The sequence below is a fragment of the Amia ocellicauda genome, chromosome 1, assembly GCF_036373705.1.
Source record: "Amia ocellicauda isolate fAmiCal2 chromosome 1, fAmiCal2.hap1, whole genome shotgun sequence".
Classification (NCBI taxonomy): domain Eukaryota; kingdom Metazoa; phylum Chordata; class Actinopteri; order Amiiformes; family Amiidae; genus Amia; species Amia ocellicauda.
Window position 1 is genome coordinate 43,803,647 of NC_089850.1, and position 21,653 is coordinate 43,825,299.

The window sequence follows — 21,653 nt, forward strand, 5'->3', positions numbered from 1 at the left end:
GTTAGTAGAGCTTTTTTTTGTGTTTGAAGGAAGCTGTGTCTGTGAAAGTGTGATCATGCAAGACAGGGGCCCAAAGGAGAGGGGGTGACGGAGCAATCAAACTATTAACCATTAAGTTAACAGATTTCTTTAAGTCATTGTGCAGAGTGCTTGTGCATTTTGAATATAAAGAATTACGATTTGGGTGCAGTTCTTTACAGACATCAAATAATGCTTGATTGATTAACAGCCTTCTCAACCAAAGCATTTTTAAGAGAGCAATTCACACTAGAGCTTTCATTTCATTTGTATGTCTGAAGAAAATTACTACATAAAATAAAACAAGCTGCCTTGTTTATACTTGTACGTCTGAAGTAACTGACCTCTCAGCCAAAGGAATGAGAGGAAAAATGCTTGAGGTGAAAGCATGCCGTAGCTTCTATAACCCCCTGGCTGACTATTAGCATTAAAGTGGGAAATATTCTAGCAGTTACTCACTCCAGCAATGTGAGGACTGACAAGCTTTGTTCTAGTTGTATGTTACTCTGAGTTTGCTGTAATTTTGCCTTGGAGGGATTTCAAATAGTCCATGGAGGACTTGAAGTGAGGGGCTCAAATGCAGCCTTTCCTAGTTCTACCTTATGGACTTATTACTGTACCGATCATAAGGTGTATTTATAACTCAACTATTTTGACTGTATTATGCAGTTAGTGTGTCAGTATTTTTAAGTGTTTTCATAATATTGCCTTTGAGGTATGACTTGACACTTTCTATGGAAAACAAAAACTTAAGACAATATTTCAACATTTGTGCTGCCACAAGTATAAATCCAATCAAATACATAAAAGAAAACAATCCAATGAAATTGTAAAGTCAAGGTGTTAAATTGAAATACACACAATTCAATTAACATGCTATATATTATACTGGGGTTGAAAGAATGCCAATCTAGTGGTGTAGTAAAATGTCTTGAAGTCATGTTTTAATCTCTTCTCATCTCAAAGTTCCTTTAAAGAAGTGGTTGATTCTGTGGTATCCTTCCGACAGGTAATCAAAATGATTGTGTTACTGCTGATTTACATACTTCTCCGGTGAGCACTTTAGATTTTACAAGCAATTTATGATAATAAACATTGCTTTTTTAACAGGTACTTAATGTGTGAAAGTTATATGTGCAATACCAATTGTAATTAATGGCATACAGGAAATTGTTTTGTACAGAAATATAATGCTGGCATTCTCCCTGAAGATGCAAAGGTGACATGACTGCAAGCAGAAGCTATCATTTTCTTATAAATTACTGCAGAATGTCAGTTACTGGAGATCTGTAACTCCTAACAAGTTATGAGGAAGAGATCTGCCAAATCATATTTCCCAAGTGAGAGATTTATTTTGTTTTGGCATCAGGGTAAAACTTTTATTTTAACAGTACATACAATGCTATCTTGCAGTGGTTTACTCAAATAATTTCACAAATTTAAGTTCTATCCATTGTGTGAAGTTATTTATTATTCTTGCTTCTAATTTATTCAATACTTATTGTGCTGGCTGGTCAGGATAATCATGCCCTGTCCAATAAAAGGCCACAATCAGGTATTAGAAGTATAATTTCCTATAAGCAGGTGAGTCAAAGGTGAGTGTTGGTCTGAAGTTTTGCATTTTCTTCAGGGCAACTGGTCGTTAGAAATATGTCTGAGAATCATTTCTACTCAGGTTTTGCAAATGATCACGGTTAACTGATATTCTATAGAATGCAAGTGTTAAAACTATTGTTGAAAACCCATGGTGATGGCTAAGTGATAAGCTCAGATTGAAGCAAACAACAAAATAAAATAAAAAAGTGAGAAGTGTGTCCTGCATTAAAATAAATTAACATGCATCCATATAGTATTATATTCACTAGTCATCTCATCTCAGTTTAAATGTTTTTATATAACATAATCTGTATGGTTCAGAGACAACTTACACCCCTTGCAATTAGGAAAATCAAAAAACAGACAAGCTAACAGATGCTTTCATTTAGATTCACACAGCACCTGCTAGCTACATTAGCATTATTTGCAGAATGTGCAACAGCAAATTTACAATTTTGAAATGGCTTTGCTGGATGCTGCCAAAGATGCACTATAAAATTACTGCATTATTGCAATATTAGGTCCAGGCACCTGACAGAAATATGTAGCCTACTAGAAACAGATGTTTTTGATTGTGATGTACAAGAGCATCTAAGTTGTCTGGAAAATGGAAAGACGCTATCTTTAATCAGTTCTCATGTTTTGTATTATACATTTTGCAGCTTTCCCCGCTGAATGGTTGTTATAGACTGCATTTTAAAATGCAGATAACATACTACTCAATTTAATTTCTGATCATACATCCCTGTTGAGGCAAAATTAAAAAAACAAACTTCAAATAACTTTTTCATTGTTTGTTTTTGCCCAAATAGAGAAAAGTAAGAGTTTATCTTTTCAGTCAACAATGCACACTGTTTAATTGAGACTGCCTTACCAACTTGATCTTTAAAAATCTTTGATATGACCACAGGCACTTTATGCTCAGCACCGCCCTATAAGACATAAACACAGTTTAATTGTTTCAATTAAAGTGCACAATTTCTAAACAAACTTGAACTGCAAACACCATACAAAAAAAGATGTAAAGGGACAAAACTTACTTTGATGCTTAGACCCAATCCCCCGACAGCTTGTCTTCGAAGTACAACAGTTCTGTGCTTTAAAAAATGGTAATTTAGCTTGGTAAAACAATAATGAAATAATTTGCAAAGCAAGATTGACAACTGGTTTTGACAAGTTTTGGCAACTCAAAAAAAAACTTTTTTTTCTTTAATTGTGTTATTCTGGAGGTGTTTTTAGAAGTTTTAGAAGGTTTACACATTACAATGCAAATGCCTTGCCTAACTATAGACAGTAATTTAATGGAAAACGTCTCATATAGTTCAAATGGGTTTTAAACTTATTAAAAAAAAAACACCTGCAGGCAATATTGTAAACACAAACCATGCATAGACTGTACTGAAGTTAAATGTATCTTGTGTTACACAAAGGTGGTGCTTAAACAATGTTTGCCAAGTCCCATGAATTAGGTTTAAGCATTTGTTGTTTCTGATGTCTGCTAAAGAGATTATGTTTGCCTTGAAGGAGTTGGCAATAGGTATATTTATATGAAAAATATATACTTTCATACGATTTTAATTAAACTTTTAGAGTTGGTATATATACACACATTACTATGTAAATCAACCCTTAAAGAGTACATTCTCATTGGCAAATAAGACTGTGAAAGATTTAAGTTGCAGGGTCTACAAAACTCAATGCATCAAAGACCCAGAAATGGAATTATAATGTTAAATACAGTCTGCTTAGGAAAGTATATGTTGGTTAACAGGTTATGAAGAAGAAGTGACAGAACATTGCTCACACACAGCAGCTTATTAAATTAATCAAGATCGACTGACACCATGTGACCCGTGAAATGACTCACCTTGAATCATGTTTTGTCAACCAGAGAACAAGGTTAACAGTTCTTCTGCGCACAGTTTGTCACTATTCATTGTAAAGATGGGACTAAAGAATGAGGACCTGCTACTCAGTGTGAAGCATTCACTAACATACACACATGCAGAGACCAGTAAGGCATTGTTGTATCACAACATGTGTACAAACAATTGCCTGTAAGTTTTATCTTCTTGTTAATATCTTGGCAACTATTAACATATAATATTTCAAGCATGCAAGAACGATCTCTTCAAGCAGTTCATAGACCATAGTCAGGAAGTCACAGTAAAAAGAACAATTACAGGAATGATACAACAAGGTTTGCAAACAGGTGAGTACATAAGGATGCCCCTTTTAGGAAATCCATTTGGACCCACCTGCTTAAGCACAACACTAAGCACTTGCCTGTCTATACTTGTGATATCACTTTAAACCTGTGCAACACTTCTCAGTTGCCTAGAATTCACCATGGCACAAAAACCTGGATCAAAAGTTTTCCTGGTAATCAAGTTCAATGTGTTCTAGTCTCTGTGCAGAATTTATTTTCAACACGTTTCTGTTAATGCCATTTCATTCTGCTGGCATAACTTATTTTGAATTAACTGTCAAATGTATTTATTCCCTTCAAAATAGAATAATACAAAAAAATCAGTCATGTCTCTTATTAGTTTCCTAAAGCTTAAAAGATTAACTTCTGCCCTCATAAATCGTAGCCTGGAACGAGCCTGTGTGCTGGTCTATATCATCTCATGATATGATGACCATAACTTTATGCAGTATTCTATATGTGGTCTTATACACTTTCCACATAACCTTGACACTAACTTGTCTACTAAGCTTTTTCTTAAGAATCCTCTTGCTCTTCTGTTTTCATTAGTATTGCCGTTGCTCATTGCCTGAATCCAGACAATGATGAATCTACTACAACATCTAAGTAATTTCCCCTACTGTTTCCTTGCTTGTGGTTACAATACTGCAATGCTGATGGGTATAGCTGGCATAGGGAATTGAACCCTGATCGTTCATGCCCCAACCAAGCACACTATTACTTGCTAATATGGCTCAGACCCCGTGGCAAGGTATTAAGCAACAGCTATGAACTCCCTGAACCCACTGCAAGGCCAAGTAGATTACAATGCATTAGTATTTTATCATTCCATGTATACAAAACTTGTATTTATATTGGGATTAATCCAGCATATATTTGCCCAATTGCCCAATCAAATCTAGAGTACTGACAAATGCCCATAGGTTTTTACTATAAGCAGTACCCTAATGTACAGTATGTAATTTAAATATATTAATACGAGCAACACCAACTGCACTGAATCTTTCAGGAATCCAGTTTTAATTTCCAACTTTCCTACAAATTAAAATGGGCTGACAGCTAAGATTCAGCCATCAATATCAGCAAAAATGAAACCTTCTAAGGTAGCAATATACTATTCATATATATATATATATATACAGTGAGGGAAAAAAGTATTTGATCCCCTGCTGATTTTGTACGTTTGCCCACTGACAAAGAAATGATCAGTCTATAATTTTAATGGTAGGTGTATTTTAACAGTGAGAGACAGAATAACAACAAAAAAATCCAGAAAAACACATTTCAAAAAAGTTATAGATTGATTTGCATGTTAATGAGGGAAATAACTATTTGACCCCTTCGACTTAGTACTTGGTGGCAAAACCCTTGTTGGCAATCACAGAGGTCAGACGTTTCTTGTAGTTGGCCACCAGGTTTGCACACATCTCAGGAGGGATTTTGTCCCACTCCTCTTTGCAGATCCTCTCCAAGTCATTAAGGTTTCGAGGCTGACGTTTGGCAACTCGAACCTTCAGCTCCCTCCACAGATTTTCTATGGGAATAAGGTCTGGAGACTGGCTAGGCCACTCCAGGACCTTAATGTGCTTCTTCTTGAGCCACTCCTTTGTTGCCTTGGCTGTGTGTTTTGGGTCATTGTCATGCTGGAATACCCATCCACGACCCATTTTCAATGCCCTGGCTGAGGGAAGGAGGTTCTCACCCAAGATTTGACGCTACATGGCCCCGTCCATCGTCCCTTTGATGTGGTGCAGTTGTCCTGTCCCCTTAGCAGAAAAACACCCCCAAAGCATAACGTTTCCACCTCCATATTTGATGGTGGGGATGGTGTTCTTGGGGTCATTCCTCCTCCTCCAAACACAGCAAGTTGAGTTGATGCCAAAGAGCTCAATTTTGGTCTCATCTGACCACAACACTTTCACCCAGTTCTCATCTGAATCATTCAGATGTTCACTGGCAAACTTCAGACGGGCCTGTACATGTGCTTTCTTGAGCAGGGGGACCTTGAGGGCGCTGCAGGATTTCAGTCCTTCACGGCATACTGTGTTACCAATTGTTTTCTTGGTGACTATGGTCCCAGCTGCCTTGAGATCATTAACAAGAACCTCCCGTGTAGTTCTGGGCTGATTCCTCACCGTTCTCATGATCATTGAAACTCCACAAGGTGAGATCTTGCATGGAGCCCCAGACTGAGGGAGACTGACAGTTATTTTGTGTTTCGCACCAACTGTTGTCACCTTCTCAACAAGCTGCTTGGCGATGGTCTTGTAGCCCATTCCAGCCTTGTGTAGGTCTACAATCTTGTCCCTGACATCCTTGGACAGCTCTTTGGTCTTGGCCATGGTGGAGAGTTTGGAATCTGATTGATTGATTGCTTCTGTGGACAGGTGTCTTTTATACAGGTAACGAACTGAGATTAGGAGCACTCCCTTTAAGAGAGTGCTCCTAATCTCAGCTCGTTACCTGTATAAAAGACACCTGGGAGCCAGAAATCTTGCTGATTGATAGGGGATCAAATACTTATTTCCCTCATTAACATGCAAATCAATCTATAACTTTTTTGAAATGGGTTTTTCTGGATTTTTTGTTGTTATTCTGTCTCTCACTGTTGAAATACACCTACCATTAAAATTATAGACTGATCATTTCTTTGTCAGTGGGCAAACGTACAAAATCAGCAGGGGATCAAGTACTTTTTTCCCTCACTGTATATATGTGTGTGTGTGTGTGTGTGTGTGTGTGTGTGTGTGTGTGTGTGCGTGCGTGTGCGTGTGCGTGTGCATGTGTGTGTAGAACAAATATTCATGTTACGTGGCATTGATATTCACTCAGGATCTTAAAGGGCTGCAACTGAATACATAGATTGCCTAAGGGCCTTGAGAGTTATAATTTAGAATAATTAAGTCAATATTTGATCCAATTAAGCTGTTAAGATCCCAGGTGAAATTAAAACCAGAAGACCTATGAGCTCTCTAAGACCAGGGATGAATATCACTGCAATATGTAATATGTAATAAACTACAGAGTTTTGTACAGTAGGACAAACACATTATTATTATTAGTAGTAGTAGTAGTAGTAGTAGTAGTATAAGTAGTATGGTGTAATTGTATCTCCATTTACAGCTGTTCATTTTAGTCTGAAGAATGTTTATCATTTTACTGTTACTCTCAATTTACGTGCATCTAAACATTTGATTCATTCCCCCATGTAGCTTGCGCTCAGTAGGTATAAAGCTTCAGTACTTACATTTGGATAGGTTTCACCAACGTTGACGCACACAACATCCTGTTTCTGTATGGTTAATACTTCCTTTGTTAGCTTTAGCCGAATGTCATAAGTATTACCCGTCTCTTCATTATACAGTAGGGCTATTCCAGTTTTCGTCTGTTAATGAAGGACATACAAGTGATTTTGTTAGTTCAGTCATTAATATCTCTAATTAAATTATACAGGAGGGGAACACATGTTGATGAACTGACTTTGTTCACATGTAGAATCTCTTGCATTGACAAAAAAACATGCTAGGCGTCCTTCAATTAGAAACATTACCTTGATCCTTTCCTCATTATAACTGAGAAAATTCGCTTCCAGAAAATGAGCACTTCTGCTGCACTCTTAAAGTTTATTTTGGAGCACCAGTAAATTAGGACCATACTTTTGTGTACAAAATACACAGCAGTTTACATACATTGGAGGTCCAAAATGTCAGGAAACGATCTCGCCAGGGATCTAGCAAGCTAATATTTTGGATATGAATTATTAACCAAAAATAAAATAAATCGGCAGTAACAAAAATAAAATCAATGACTTTGCACAGTTCAACATCAACCGCAACTGAGGCAGACAGGCATTTACACTGCCATTTCTGATCCAGATCAAATGCATCGGTACATTTGATCAGGAACAGTGCCACTGAAACGCCGCCGCATCCAACTCAAATGTATTTATAATTATATATATTAAATTAGTGTTTTAGAACACAGGGATGTATCAACAAGTGTCTTTATCTCGTTACAAATTATTATAACAAGTAAAACCAACTCATAATATACATATTTTTTAAACCGAAGCATTTAAAATTTAAATACAATTATACATTTGTGCTGTGTGAGGTCATTTGACAGCACTATAGTTACGCAACAGTGTGAGATCTAGACAGCAGAATAGTTACTGTACAGTGTGAGGTCATTAGAGTGCACTATAGTTGTCTGCTATCTCCGCCTAGATGCACTCACACCACCTCAAACTCAACCTCTCCAAATCAGATCTCCTCTTTTTTCCCACTCTTCCTAACCTTCTGCTGACCTCCCCATCTCGATCCCCTTGGAATCCACCACACTGTCTCCCTCTTCTTCCGCTAAGAACCCAGGAGTCACCCTCGATCCTGCGCTCTCCTACTCCCAGCGCATCACCACGCTGACACGCACCTGTAGATTCTTCCTGAGCAACATACGCCGGATCCGTCCCTTCCTCACCGACTACTCGACTCAGCTGCTCGTCCAGTCACTGGTCCTCTCCCGCCTGCACTACTGCAACTCCCTCCTTGCCGGCCTGCCTGCAACTACTACCCGCCGCTCCAGCTCATCCAGAACTCTGCGGCTCGTCTGGTATTCTCTCTGCCCTGATTCACACGCTACTCCACTGCTCCGCTCCCTCCACTGGCTCCTGATAGCGGCACGCATTCAGTTCAAGACTTTGACCATCATCTACCACTGTCTTGACCACACTGCACCAAGCTACCTTCAGACACTTGTCTCTCCATACATCCCCTCCAGACCACTGCGCTCCTCCAGTGCCAGAAGACTAACTCTGCCTCCTCTCCACTCTCCTTCCTCCAGAGCCGCTCCTTCTCATCCCTGGTACCTAAGTGGTGGAACGACCTGCCCACCGAAGTCAAAACAACAGAGTCCTTGACCTCCTTCCGGCACTTACTCAAGACGCATCTTTTCAGACTCTACTTATAATATCAGTCATTTTATCCCTGCTAGATAGCACTTCACAGTTTTTATTATTATTCTTGCATTCTTGATTTGTTTTCCTCCTTGCTCCCTTTCCCATAACCCCTGACTGTGATCCTACATCTTGACAGCACTTAGCTTTCACCGTCCAGGAGGTAGGACCTCACTTACTGTACTTGTGTAAATTGTAATTTGGAATTTTAAAATGTATTATTCTGAATTGCTATGTTTTACTTAAATTGAATTTGTAATGATTGATGCCTTGTACTTACTGTATTTTTGCACTTATGTTGTAAGTCGCCCTGGATAAGGGCGTCTGCCAAGAAATAAAAAATAAATAATAATAATAATAATAATATAGTTATGGTGAGGTCAGTTTATAGCAGTGTGAGGTCACTGGACTGCACTATAGTTATGTTACAGTGTGAGATCTTTTTTTTCCTGCACTATAATTTGTGTACAGTGTGAGGTCATTAGACTGCACTGTAGTTACTGGGCAGTGTAAGGTCATTAGAGTGCACTATAGTTATGGCACAGTGTGAGGTCATTAGACTGCACTATAGTTACTGTACAGTGTGAGGTCATTTGACTGCATTATAGTTACTGTACAGTGTGAGGTCATTAGACTGCAATATAGTTACTGTACAGTGTGAGGTCATTAGACTGCACTATAGTTACTGTACAGTGTGAGATAATTAGACTGCAATATAGTTACTGTACAGTGTGAGGTCATTAGACTGTACTGTAGTTACTGGGCAGTGTAAGGTCCTTAGAGTGCACTATAGTTACTTTACAGTGTGAGGTCATTAGACTGCACTGTTGTTAGTGTACAGTGTGAGGACATTGTACTGTACTGTAGTTACTGGGCAGTGTGAGATCATTAGACTGCACTATAGTTACTGTACAGTGTGAGGACATTGTACTGTACTGTAGTTACTGGGCAGTGTGAGATCATTAGACTGCAAAATAGTTACTGTACAGTGTGAGATCATTTGACTGTACTGTAGTTACTGGGCAGTGTGAGATCATTAGACTGCACTATAGTTACTGTACAGTGTGAGGACATTGTACTGTACTGTAGTTACTGGGCAGTGTGAGATCATTAGACTGCACTATAGTTACTGTACAGTGTGAGGACATTGTACTGTACTGTAGTTACTGGGCAGTGTGAGATCATTAGACTGCAAAATAGTTACTGTACAGTGTGAGATCATTAGACTGTACTGTAGTTACTGGGCAGTGTGAGATCATTAGACTGCACTATAGTTACTGTACAGTGTGAGGACAATGTACTGTACTGTAGTTACTGGGCAGTGTGAGATCATTAGACTGCAAAATAGTTACTGTACAGTGTGAGATCATTAGACTGTACTGTAGTTACTGGGCAGTGTGAGATCATTAGACTGCACTATAGTTACTGTACAGTGTGAGATCATTAGACTGTACTGTAGTTACTGTACAGTGTGAGGTCATTAGACTGCACTATAGTTACTGTACAGTGTGGAGTCATTAGACTGCAATATAGTTCCTGTACAGTGTGACATCTTTTTTTTCCTGCACTGTAGTTACTTTACAGTGTGAGTTCTTTAGACTGCACTGTAATTATTGTACAGTGTGTAGTCATTAGACTACACTATAGGTACTGTACAGTGTGAGGTCATTAGACTGCATTATAGTTACTGTACAGTGTGAGGTCATTTGACTGCATTATAGTTACTGTACAGTGTGAGGTCATTTAACTGCATTATAGTTACTGTACAGTGTGGGGTCATTAGACTGCAATATAGTTACTGTACAGTGTGAGGTCATTAGACTGCACTTTAGTTATGGTACAGTATGAGGTCATTAGACTGCACTGTAGTTACTCTTTAGTGTGAGGTTATTTTATTCCTAATTATTTTATTATTTTATTATTTTTATTTATTTTATTTAAATGTTAATTTTTAGTGGAAGATATAAGGCATGCTAACCCAAAAAATACAAGCTACCATGTGACGTCCTTTGTAATGGACACATGGTCTTAAGGGGTTAGAACAAACACTGCCGCAGTGCATGCCGGAACTTGAGTCAATACCGATGCATATAATCCAGATCAGAAATGGTAATGTAAAAGCACCTAGTAAAGAGATGACAACAGTGCAGCTGGAGTCAGAAAGGCCATGGCCAGGGCGTGAGCAATGACCAAAATGTATAAGGGGGTGCCAGACAAAAAGATTGGAAACTGCTGAATCATAATAACAATATTAGCAGTATCAGATCTGAGATGGGCAACTTGTTGTGTTACATTCACACTGTTAATTAACTGTCCAATCAGGCTCCCTTGACTTCCTGCAACATGCAGCCAATTAAATCCCCAAAATCTTGCAATGCATGCAAGGTTGTTATTATTTCCCCTATACTTCCATTCTCATTGGATATCTAAATTTAAAGCAGTCTATGAATGAATCTTCAATAAAGTATATGAACATTGTTGATGTATCATTCAGTAAAGCACTGCCTTATTAAGTTGTCTATTTATTAAATTATTTTGTGCTGCCCCTATGAAATGGCTTTTGATAATTTCTCATAAGGATCATTAGCCCTCTATTTGATGATATTACTAAACAACACCAGGCACAACAAGCAGTGGATTTAAAAGCTGCCTATTAAAACGCATTTGAAAGGATTTCTTGCTCAAGTAATTGATTTCTTATTCTAGGATACACACTATCTATATCACTCTGATACTCTAAGCAGAGTTATTGTAGCAGAATACTGTCTCTGGCTCTCCTGTTTAGTCTGGCAATTCTGCCTCCACTACCTGACGTGTTGTGTGATGTTTTTGTTTCTCGTTTTTTCCATAACATTTTTCGTCCAGCTACTTTTTTTCTGTTAGATCTGTTTATCTAAGTAAGGAAAAGACCCAACAGAAAGAGCACTGTGAGACATTGCAAACTGGGTGATAAAAGGTTGTCAGGATTTTGCAATATCGCCACTATACTTTTGCTGGTTGCCCAGAGTGGTCCCCTTCCGAGTCAGTACAGAGACAAGGTGAACACTTTGGAAAGGTCATTTTTGTAGACTTTGAAATAGCCTAAAGTAAGCATTATTTTAGCACTGATTAATATGAATGCAATCACAGAAAATCACAGGATTAACAATGTACTATGATATGTGAAAACTGTAGTCATTCATTAGTACTGTGACCATCAGATTATGGGCTTCCTTCTAAAATACTAAAATGTATTTAAGTAAGGTCCTTCTATCTGAATACAGCTCACAAACTTGTGTATCACAAACTAGTTGGCTGGGGCTCGAGGAATGAAGGGGCCAATATCCTTTTATATATCTTTGTCTCAGCTTGCAATCATTGATTATGTTAAATTATAGGTGAATTTGATTGGAGGTTAATGTTGCTGACTATTTATTAGATTTAATACATTTAAATGACAGTAACTATATGGTTATTAAAATTATTGCAATTTAGGCTCTTTAAGATGTAGACTCCTGTGTCTCTTTTAAGTCTTTCAGAGGAAGTCTTCCAGAGATGAGTGTAGTTACACCAAAGCAGTACTATGGATACTGCTCACTGGTTTTATATTCAATTGTACACAACATATAACTTCCTTTAAAAATATATATATCTGTGTTGAAGTGAATAATATAATTCTGTAGCTATATGTAAAAATTAAAAATAATTCAGCAGCTTTCTGACTGAACAAGGAATTTACACTCACTAATATTTCAAGGAACAATGGCTTCATGGGAACAACTGAATAAAACTGTGTGTAAAAGTGATCTAGTGTTATGGTTCCTTTTCAAATGCTTAATAAATGCCTTACACACATTTTTCCTTCTTAGTAGGATATTTTTAGCTGTTTATTATTTTAAACTTATGTTGTCTATTTTCCCAGGTAGGCCTTGTGGAAGTCTTGCAATGTTTTTGAAAGCTGGTAAATACTTTATCTACAGATACCCAGGCAGTGTGGATTTGCAGGGCTGAATGAGGGCCTTCTCACTGTTTGACTATATACTTTGAAATCTTTTTTTTTTCAAGCTCAGGTGATTTTCGCACACAGTACTTAACTCAGGCAGCTCTAAATGCGTCAGCACTGTGACAAGTAACTCTCTTTTGCTACTTGAATCCCACTCATGTTTGAAGACAGATCAAAAGAACCCAGAATGAGGTCCATGTTGTCATATTTTTTGCCTAATTTTGAACAGAAAATAATCTCCTATTCTAAGCGTGACTTGAGTAAAGACACATTAGATTTCCACAAGGGATTTTATCTGGCTATACATAATCATTGTGGAATGAGGGTCCATATATTAATATACAATTTCTTACAGTTAAACACAATGCATGTATCAACATGTTGAATTAAGATGAAAAATATTACATTAAATTAATAACAAAAAATGATCTGAACCTTTCAATCTATTTTTTAAACCCTTTTTCCCTAATTAGATATAATATGTACAACTAAGGTAGAGATACTGCACAGTTACACTTTTGGATTTGGACATGACACCAGGGTTAATAGATCCACTCTCACACTGACACTGACACTGACATTTCATGCAAGAGTCAGTACCTTCTACAGCACAACCCTTGTCAACATACTAAGTTTTTGGATTGATTACATAGTAAAACGTGCAAAGTACTAACCATGCCCAGACTTGCCCAGCTCTTGAGATGCATCAAGATTAGGTGGCAATGTGTTATAGCTGGTGACCCCTTTCACCCTAAGGGCCCCCGACAATAGATTAGCATAGACAATATCCTGGACAAATAATTGCCTGAAACACGAGATATATATCAACATATTCCACAAATGTCACTTAACCAGAAGACGTGGCAGCCTGGTCAGAAATAAAATGGAAACAGTTTCAGGATAAGAACTGGTCACCTCTAAGGGTCATTCAACAGAAATGTCAAACAAAAAGCCAATTTCAGGCAGGCCAAAAAGAAAAACATGCAATCTGAGCTCCTGACAACAGATAATCTTCAGTCTCATAGATTCTGCTGTTTTCATTCTTTCAGCCCTGACACTCACATAACCAGGCTGACCTTAGTGTAACCTGACCTTTGATTCTGATGACTTAGTAATATTTGTGAAATGAACAAACACAATGCAGTGTGTGTTATATCAGTACAGGAGAAAACAATCTTTCATGAAAGATGCATATAGCAATTTAGTTCAAGTACAATTTCATTGAGTTGTTTGTTAAATTGGAGGCCATGAAATGCTGCACACCATTAATATCTATAACAAAATGCCTTGCAATTAATTCAGTTCACAGGCTTGTTCTATTAATAGGACGTTATCACTGATTCACATGTTGTGGTATCTAAATATGTAGTGTATTCTACTACAGATATAGCTTGTGAAAATTATTTACATAGATCACACATTGCTTTCAGTTCGTCCTACTGAAGTGAAACAAAGTGAAAGCATTGTTTTTCCACATTATAACAAACAATGAAGAGTTAAAAACATATACAAAAATTGCTTGTAACTGTTTTTTTTCTGATAATGACATAGTATGGCTTTCCTGAATTCCACTTATAAGGTTGTTTAAAATGATTTCAGTTGTTTGAGATTCAACACATCAATGCCTGTATTAAGAAAAATACAAAATAAATTAGGAGACAGAAAAACATATTACATCATTAACAACAACAAAATCCCCCAAAATAAGATATTTCCTAATGCATTATACAGACTGTCCATACAAAAGCTTTTTTAACATGAAAAAAGAGCAAAAAAATATATCTATTGACTTTCTGACCTCAAACGAAGTCGTGTCTGCTATATCTTCACAGACGTAAAAGCTAAAAGAAATATCTTTGTGGCCTGAGGAAATAAAAGCCTGCACAGTCGTAAACAGTAGCACATATCAGAAGAGGATTAAAATAAAACCATATAGCTGATTTCTGGAATAATAGGGCTTGATCATTTTGTGAGCTCAGATTGTATTGTATGTATTTAGGTCCATCATTCTGATGTTAAAAACTACAGTTGTCGATTAGGTACAAGACATAAAGGAAAGGGCTAAGAGGGCTAACTCAGTTTTACATTAAGCCTGATTGATTGCACAGCAAGAACTCCACTGCAGACCTGACTCTGTAGGGGTATAATTAGCTTTATACATGAAACAGAGAAGCCTTCAAGCCTTTAACCAAGAGGTCTGGCTAAGCGGAGAGAGTGGTCGGATTTGTGCTTTTTTGTTTCGTTCTTGTTAATACTCAACATAATGGATAGGAAATGAAGGAGGTTTAAAAACATAATCAGTAGGGTATTCCAGGCAACCTTAGTAATTGGCAGGCTGTATAAAAATGGCGTTTCATCATATTAAAACATATTACATGCAAATACAAGCCATTTTTGGAATATTTGTATTGTACATCCATGTTAACAAATGCTTTAGACCAGTGGTTCACCAACTTTTTTGACCCAGGGACCCCGAGTACCGAAGGATGATGAGGGGTGCTGACAGGAAAAACATTAGAGTGCGGGGGTGTGGGGGGTCATTGCTGAGACGGTAAAAAGTTGTGAGAGCGCAGTGGTTGAGGGGTTGATGTTACAAACATGTGAGAGCGGGGGGTCACGGTAAAAGTATGTGAGAGTAGGGGGGGTTTAGATGGTAAAAACTTCTGAAAGGGGGTGGAGGGTGGAGAGTGTAAATACTTTTGAGGAAGGGGGGGGTTAAAACTTGTGTGACTTGTGATAGCGGGGGGGCGTTGATGGTAAAAACATTTTAGAGCGAGTGGGGGAGGGCCGCTGCTTTAGGCAACTTCTTTGAATGTTCCTAAAATCAAAAACCTTTGGAAGGCTGTGGCTTATGTCGGATAATGTGAGACTGAAGTAGGTTACAGTACGAACATCTATCCCAAAACTGCTACCAATTTCTACAAATGAAAAGTCAAAAAGAACAAAAAAAAAAAAGCTGAGATCATGTATTTATTATGTAGGTAGTTATAAAATCATAATACATACATACCATGGAAGTGACATTATCATTTAAAAAGAGAACATTCACAGGACATAACAAATGATTTCTACCTCTATGTCCCCCATTCATACGAGGAAAGAGTCCTTCACATTCAAGAGCAAGAACAACGTAGAGTTCCTCTCATCTGTTTGATACATTATTTGTGTTATTCCCCACTGATATAAGTTATTCATCATGTTTTAATAGACCCACACTGTTTATATGCAGGGTTCTAGCTCTATATATATGCCAGATCAGTTGACAGACCTTAACCTCTTTAAACAGGAGTATTCTATTTAAACATCCCTCCTGCAGTCAGAATTACATTCTCCTTTCTATGCATACCAACCCCAGGCTTAACAACTGCTGGAATATCAACTTTACCGATCCCCTGCATATATTCTAATCTAGATGTGGGCTTTTCCTTTTTTTTTTTGTATGTATGTACAGCAGTCTCAGCCGCCCTTCACATCTAATACCATTTAAATCAGGGGAGTACCGAATAATATAGGCAGCAAGGATACAGTTAAGTCCTTTGCACCTCCATCACTTCTCTTGCTTTAACTACCTCATCCTAACTTAACATCATCCTAGTTTTGAAATTATTATTATTTTATTATTTATTTTTTAGCAGATACCCTTGTCCAGGAAATGTTGTACTCAAGGTAATGTACTATCCGGTCTCTGACCATTATAGTTTAATATGAATATTTTTTTCTGTAAGTTTCATAACTGCTGCATGGATGAAAGCTACCCACTATGTAGCAATCGATGGATCTGACACCTCTCTATTATACTCTTCGTTGTGCTCATGGTTGTCATTGTTCATGTCATTTTCCAGCACTTTTTTAGGTTTTGAAGACAAAAGCTTTAGATCCTGATCAATTCTTAACACACTGTCATGTGTATTTTGTACAGGCATGTCACTGCTTTGTTTAATGTATTTTCTGTAATCCTTACAACATTGGAAAGTATGTGTTTATAACACATTTATAAACACAATGTTTTAGTAGGCTTCCCGTTACACTAGCTTAAAATTTCAAACCAGTACATAGCTCAACAAAATAAAAATATACAAAATGAATAAATCTGGTATTAAGTTTATTGATAAGAAATATATATTAAAAGGATAAAAAACATAAAACAAATCACTTTGTCACAAACATAACATTCATTTCACTTTTTTAAGAACATTCCTTGGCATTTTTCAGAGGGTTTATGTACCTGAACCAATCCATCTACATCCACAAGAAGGAATACTCAAGATTGGGCATTAGATTTTAAATATTGTTTTGCGTCAATTTCATATCGCCTTCTCCAGCTTACCCAGTCCCTAAAATGCTTGCAGGGATTTTTGCTGCTGCTGACTCATTGTTTAATTTGTCTGCCATGCCTCTTTTTAACAAGTCTTGGAGCTTTGATTGTGAGATGCTCTGGGGGCTTTTTTTTCCCCCAATCCATTTGGTATGAAGATTTATGGGTACATCTCTTTTTGATAGAGGAAACTTCACATACTGTTTATCTGCACTTTTCTAGGGCTGCAAAACATGTCCTGCCGGTGCTGAGTTTTTCCAAATGTTCTCTACATTTGCTTATATTAAATTGTTAAATCAGTATACAGTTTATTTACAGATAGCAGTGCGTGATTTATCCTTATTTTTGGCGTACTGTTATGGTCTCAAATGAAGCATTTAAAGGTTCTTAATCTGGTGCTTTGTGAAAACCATACAGATGCTGATGATTAATCTTGCTCAATTACTTTGAATTCTCTGCTTGCTCACAGTAATTAAACTAGACATTATTACTTTATATTTGTGACTGGGAGCCTATGAATTGATCAAATCTTGTAATCAAATTTGTAATACAAGAAAGAAGAAGAGATACTAAAATTTTGAGGGTTTATAGACAGTGTTTTTCTATGTTTTATTGTTTTTTTTATTTGGATTTGTTAAGTAACACATAATGGAATCTAGTGGTCACCAACAAAGACAGAACAGCAAGATGTCTGAGATATCTAAATGCAACTGGTAGGATAAACCAGTGAAACCTGGTTTGTAATAAAGAAAGTCTAATTGTATACAAATGTTTATTTTGTGCTGCTTCTTTTTTGTTTGTATTTCATATTTTTCTTTGAATGTTGCTCAACTTGTGGACAGGATTGTGTACAGTAGATCTTGAAATTGGATGATTTCCAAGGTCAGAATACCAAGTTGTACCACAATAGATTTGGTTAAATGACAAAGGTCTGAAATTCCACGATGAGCACAAAGTAAAATCACATTTTCACAGCTGACAAAACAAATCATTTCACAAACTTGATTCTATTTGATGTACTATTTTCTTCATGGCCACGAGTTTACCTGTGCTCTGAATTATTCAATATTTGTAGTCCATTCTAGATTGCATTCACTCTCCTGATATTTACAGAATAACTATGTCCCCAATAATTAATCTATCCCACAAAAGCACACTTTGCTAAACACAGATTGGCACCAGAGGGCAATATAATGACAATCAACAGATTTTGCCTGTGGAGTGGAAAACATGTATTTATGTATTTTCACATGGTCCGGGGTCGAGAGACGCTACATCCCAGCCCTTGTCTTTCACTTTCTATAACCCAGGACTACAAACTACAATACCCAGCCATCTTGCACTAGGACAGGGAACGGACACAGGTGCTTCCCCTTTCCCGGACAGACGATCATCACACTCAGGGTCTCAATATCATGCCACGAGCTCACAGTATTCATTACTAATCCTATTCTGTATGAGGACCCAGACTAGAAATACATCCCTTGCCTACTCTAATGACTCTGTGAGAACACCTGGAACCAGGAGCCTCTCGCTTTTGGAGAAATTCTGTCTCCAGCTAGATTGTAATGTTAAAATAAATAAATAATACAATATAATCAGCTGATGACCTCAAATAAAAAAGCACTTTGTACTAAAATATTTTAAATCCATTAAATACTCCCACAACACATACAGAGAGAGAGAAGACATTCAGCATTTGCCCGGGAGGATGCACGTCTTTTTACATCCAAAAGGGTGTAAAAAAGTGAAAGGTTCATTGTCTACAAGAGGCGTACATTCACAAATAGTATCATATTGTGCATCATCAAACAAACATTTTATGAGGTTCTTCAGTTCACAATTTAATCAAAATGTGATTTGCTGTCAAGACATCAAATTAGACTCTTGAAATACCCATCCTATGACATTGATCAGTTATTGCGCCATTCTTGATTCATTGCTTTTTCATTTGTGTTCCGTCAAAGTATGACAAGATTATTGCAAGTCTGAAACACTGTAAAACCACATTCTCGGTTCTTCCAATTAAAGGGTATGTCAAGACTGCGTCGAATTATAACACTTTTCTGCTTTGCTGTTCTGACTGTATTTGAACATTTTATATTCCAAAACACCTGCTTAAAGCCACACTGCCATGTACCAAATCAGTCTTGTTGTGCAGTCTCTTAAGAGCCATCAAAGGAATGCTGAGGTCTTGGTATAGCATTAGACATATGTTATTAATGTGGTGCACCATTTATTTATTAGTAAGAAAGTAATTAAGCATGTCCATTCAGATTGTGTAATAATTTCTGATTAGTCTCAAAAGTGGGATACATTTCTTTTTGTGTTTTTTCCTGTGCAAATGACTTAGTGGCTCAGTGAAAGAGAGAACAGGACTACAGGGAGAGCTATAAAGTTTTGCAGGTCTGAGCCATGAAAGTGAGATGTAGTGTTTTTTTGAACGAACACATATCCTGTTCATCCACATGCCGATTTATGAGAAGTATATTCGTCCAATCCTGTGCATTTTCAAGGGAATGAACTCCACATACTCAACATTGGGAGCTCATTATGGATTCCACTCACTGATGTGTCATCTGATGTAGATCTGTCTTCATCTGTGTTAGACACAGCTTTCTGTGTGAGTAATGAAAGGCTGTAAGTGGAGCCTCCACTAATTTGTAGTGTAAAAGCCAAATGAAAGGCACAGCTGGAGGATTGTGATGGAAAGAAATGTTACCAGCAGCCTTGGGAGCTAAAAACAGCCTCTGTGGCTCATAATGTAATAACAGTAAACACCTATTACTCACAGAATAGATTTCATGCACATAGTAGATAGAAATTCAGTTGAATAAGCATTATAATAAGTATATTCTATTCACTGTATTAGGCTTACCAGGATAAGAACCCAAGGGATTGCATCTCTCATTTCTAGGGATCCTGGCAAGTCACATATTATTAGATATAGAGTTTCTAATGCACATGCAGCATAACCAGAGCCTGGCTTTCACAAACAATGTAAATAATCTCTGAGACGCAGTTAGTTACAAATTAAGCTCAAAATCTGACCATCACCGCAGTCGCTTGAGGTTTGATGATCGCGCATGGAGCATCATTTTAAAGCAAGGGCGTCAGCTAAGTAATAAGAAATAATAATACATCAATAATAAAAGGCACTCCTAAAGGTATCAGAGGCATTTTTCATTGTTCATTCTCATTTTCACTTTGGAAACCAAAAAGCTATAAAGCAAAGGCCAAGCTAATAAACCATAAACTGTAGACAGGCAAAGCATACAGCAGTGTTGTTGAAATGAAGTTTAACTCCCTCTTGTTAGAAGGCTGCTGTAGGTCTCATTCTGTTATCCCCCATGCATTAACAGTTGGTTTGGGAAAACGGCTCAAAACTGCATAGTATTCTGACTCTTCAAATGATGCCTCAGGGACTGGAGTTGCTGAGCTGAAGTGCTCTGCTTAAATCAAGTAAAGAATTTGGACAATTTGTCTAGTTTAACCAATAATTAGTTGAAATAGTAAGTTTAAAAGCTCAGGTGGAATTACCCCCAGGACATGATTTGTGCACCCTAGCCCTAGAGATGAATGGTACAAGGCCCTTTCTTTATTGGTGTTCATAGACCAACACCACTAGTCACTACAGTATTTCTGTTTCAATATACTAACAAGTCATGGATGTGATTTTGTGTGAAGTGTAAGTTGTCCTTCCGTAGCACCAGCCAATCAGCAATAAATGGAGACTGCAAATTGCATGAAGGCTACTCAGCTAGTCACCACCAACAGTCTCCCACAATCCTTTTAAGTCATACAATGAAAAGTGTGGCTGCAACTAAGCGAGTAATAATGCTTACACTGCAGATTGCCAGCTACCAACAGCAGCAGAAACTCACTGAAATAACTGGTCCAATAGTTGGTAGATATTTTGCACAGTTTTACTTTTTAATAACATAAAAATGTGCCTCTTTTAATAAATACTTTTCGTCACTACTATATGTCTTTCTATGCAATTCTGATTATGTTTTCATTTATTTCATAAATCACTGAGGGACAGGGCACGATTGCTTCCCTCAAGATGTTCCTGAATCACATTGCAGACTGAAGAAAAATGTCAGTTCAGTTTGAAAGCTCCAAAGTGAAACCACACAATCAATCAAACTTTTATGAAACAAGATACAGTACAAGCACAGGTGGTCACATGAAAAAAAATCCTCTAGACAACATTGTTTGGACAGTATATATATATATATATATATATATATACAGTGAGGGAAAAAAGTATTTGATCCCCTGCTGATTTTGTACGTTTGCCCACTGACAAAGAAATGATCAGTCTATAATTTTAATGGTAGGTGTATTTTAACAGTGAGAGACAGAATAACAGCAAAAAAAATCCAGAAAAACGCATTTCAAAAAAGTTATAAATTGATTTGCATGTTAATGAGGGAAATAAGTATTTGATCCCCTATCAATCAGCAAGATTTCTGGCTCCCAGGTGTCTTTTATACAGGTAACGAGCTGAGATTAGGAGCACTCTCTTAAAGGGAGTGCTCCTAATCTCAGCTCGTTACCTGTATAAAAGACACCTGTC

General features: G+C 37.3%; 1 protein-coding gene across 1 annotated transcript in view; it reads right to left on the bottom strand.

Annotated features, from left to right (window-relative positions):
• The window catches only part of sntg2 (syntrophin, gamma 2), a 59,374-nt gene extending 50,746 nt beyond the window's left edge, over positions 1–8,628 (bottom strand). Inside the window, exons 1-4 of the mRNA XM_066705944.1 lie at positions 8,252–8,628; positions 7,071–7,208; positions 2,655–2,711; positions 2,489–2,546 (exon numbers count right to left, since the gene is read on the bottom strand). Of these exons, the coding sequence (XP_066562041.1) occupies positions 2,489–2,546; positions 2,655–2,711; positions 7,071–7,208; positions 8,252–8,275 (277 nt within the window). The 5' untranslated portion in view covers positions 8,276–8,628. The remainder of the gene's footprint in view (positions 1–2,488; positions 2,547–2,654; positions 2,712–7,070; positions 7,209–8,251) is intronic.
• Positions 8,629–21,653: the final 13,025 nt, after the last annotated feature.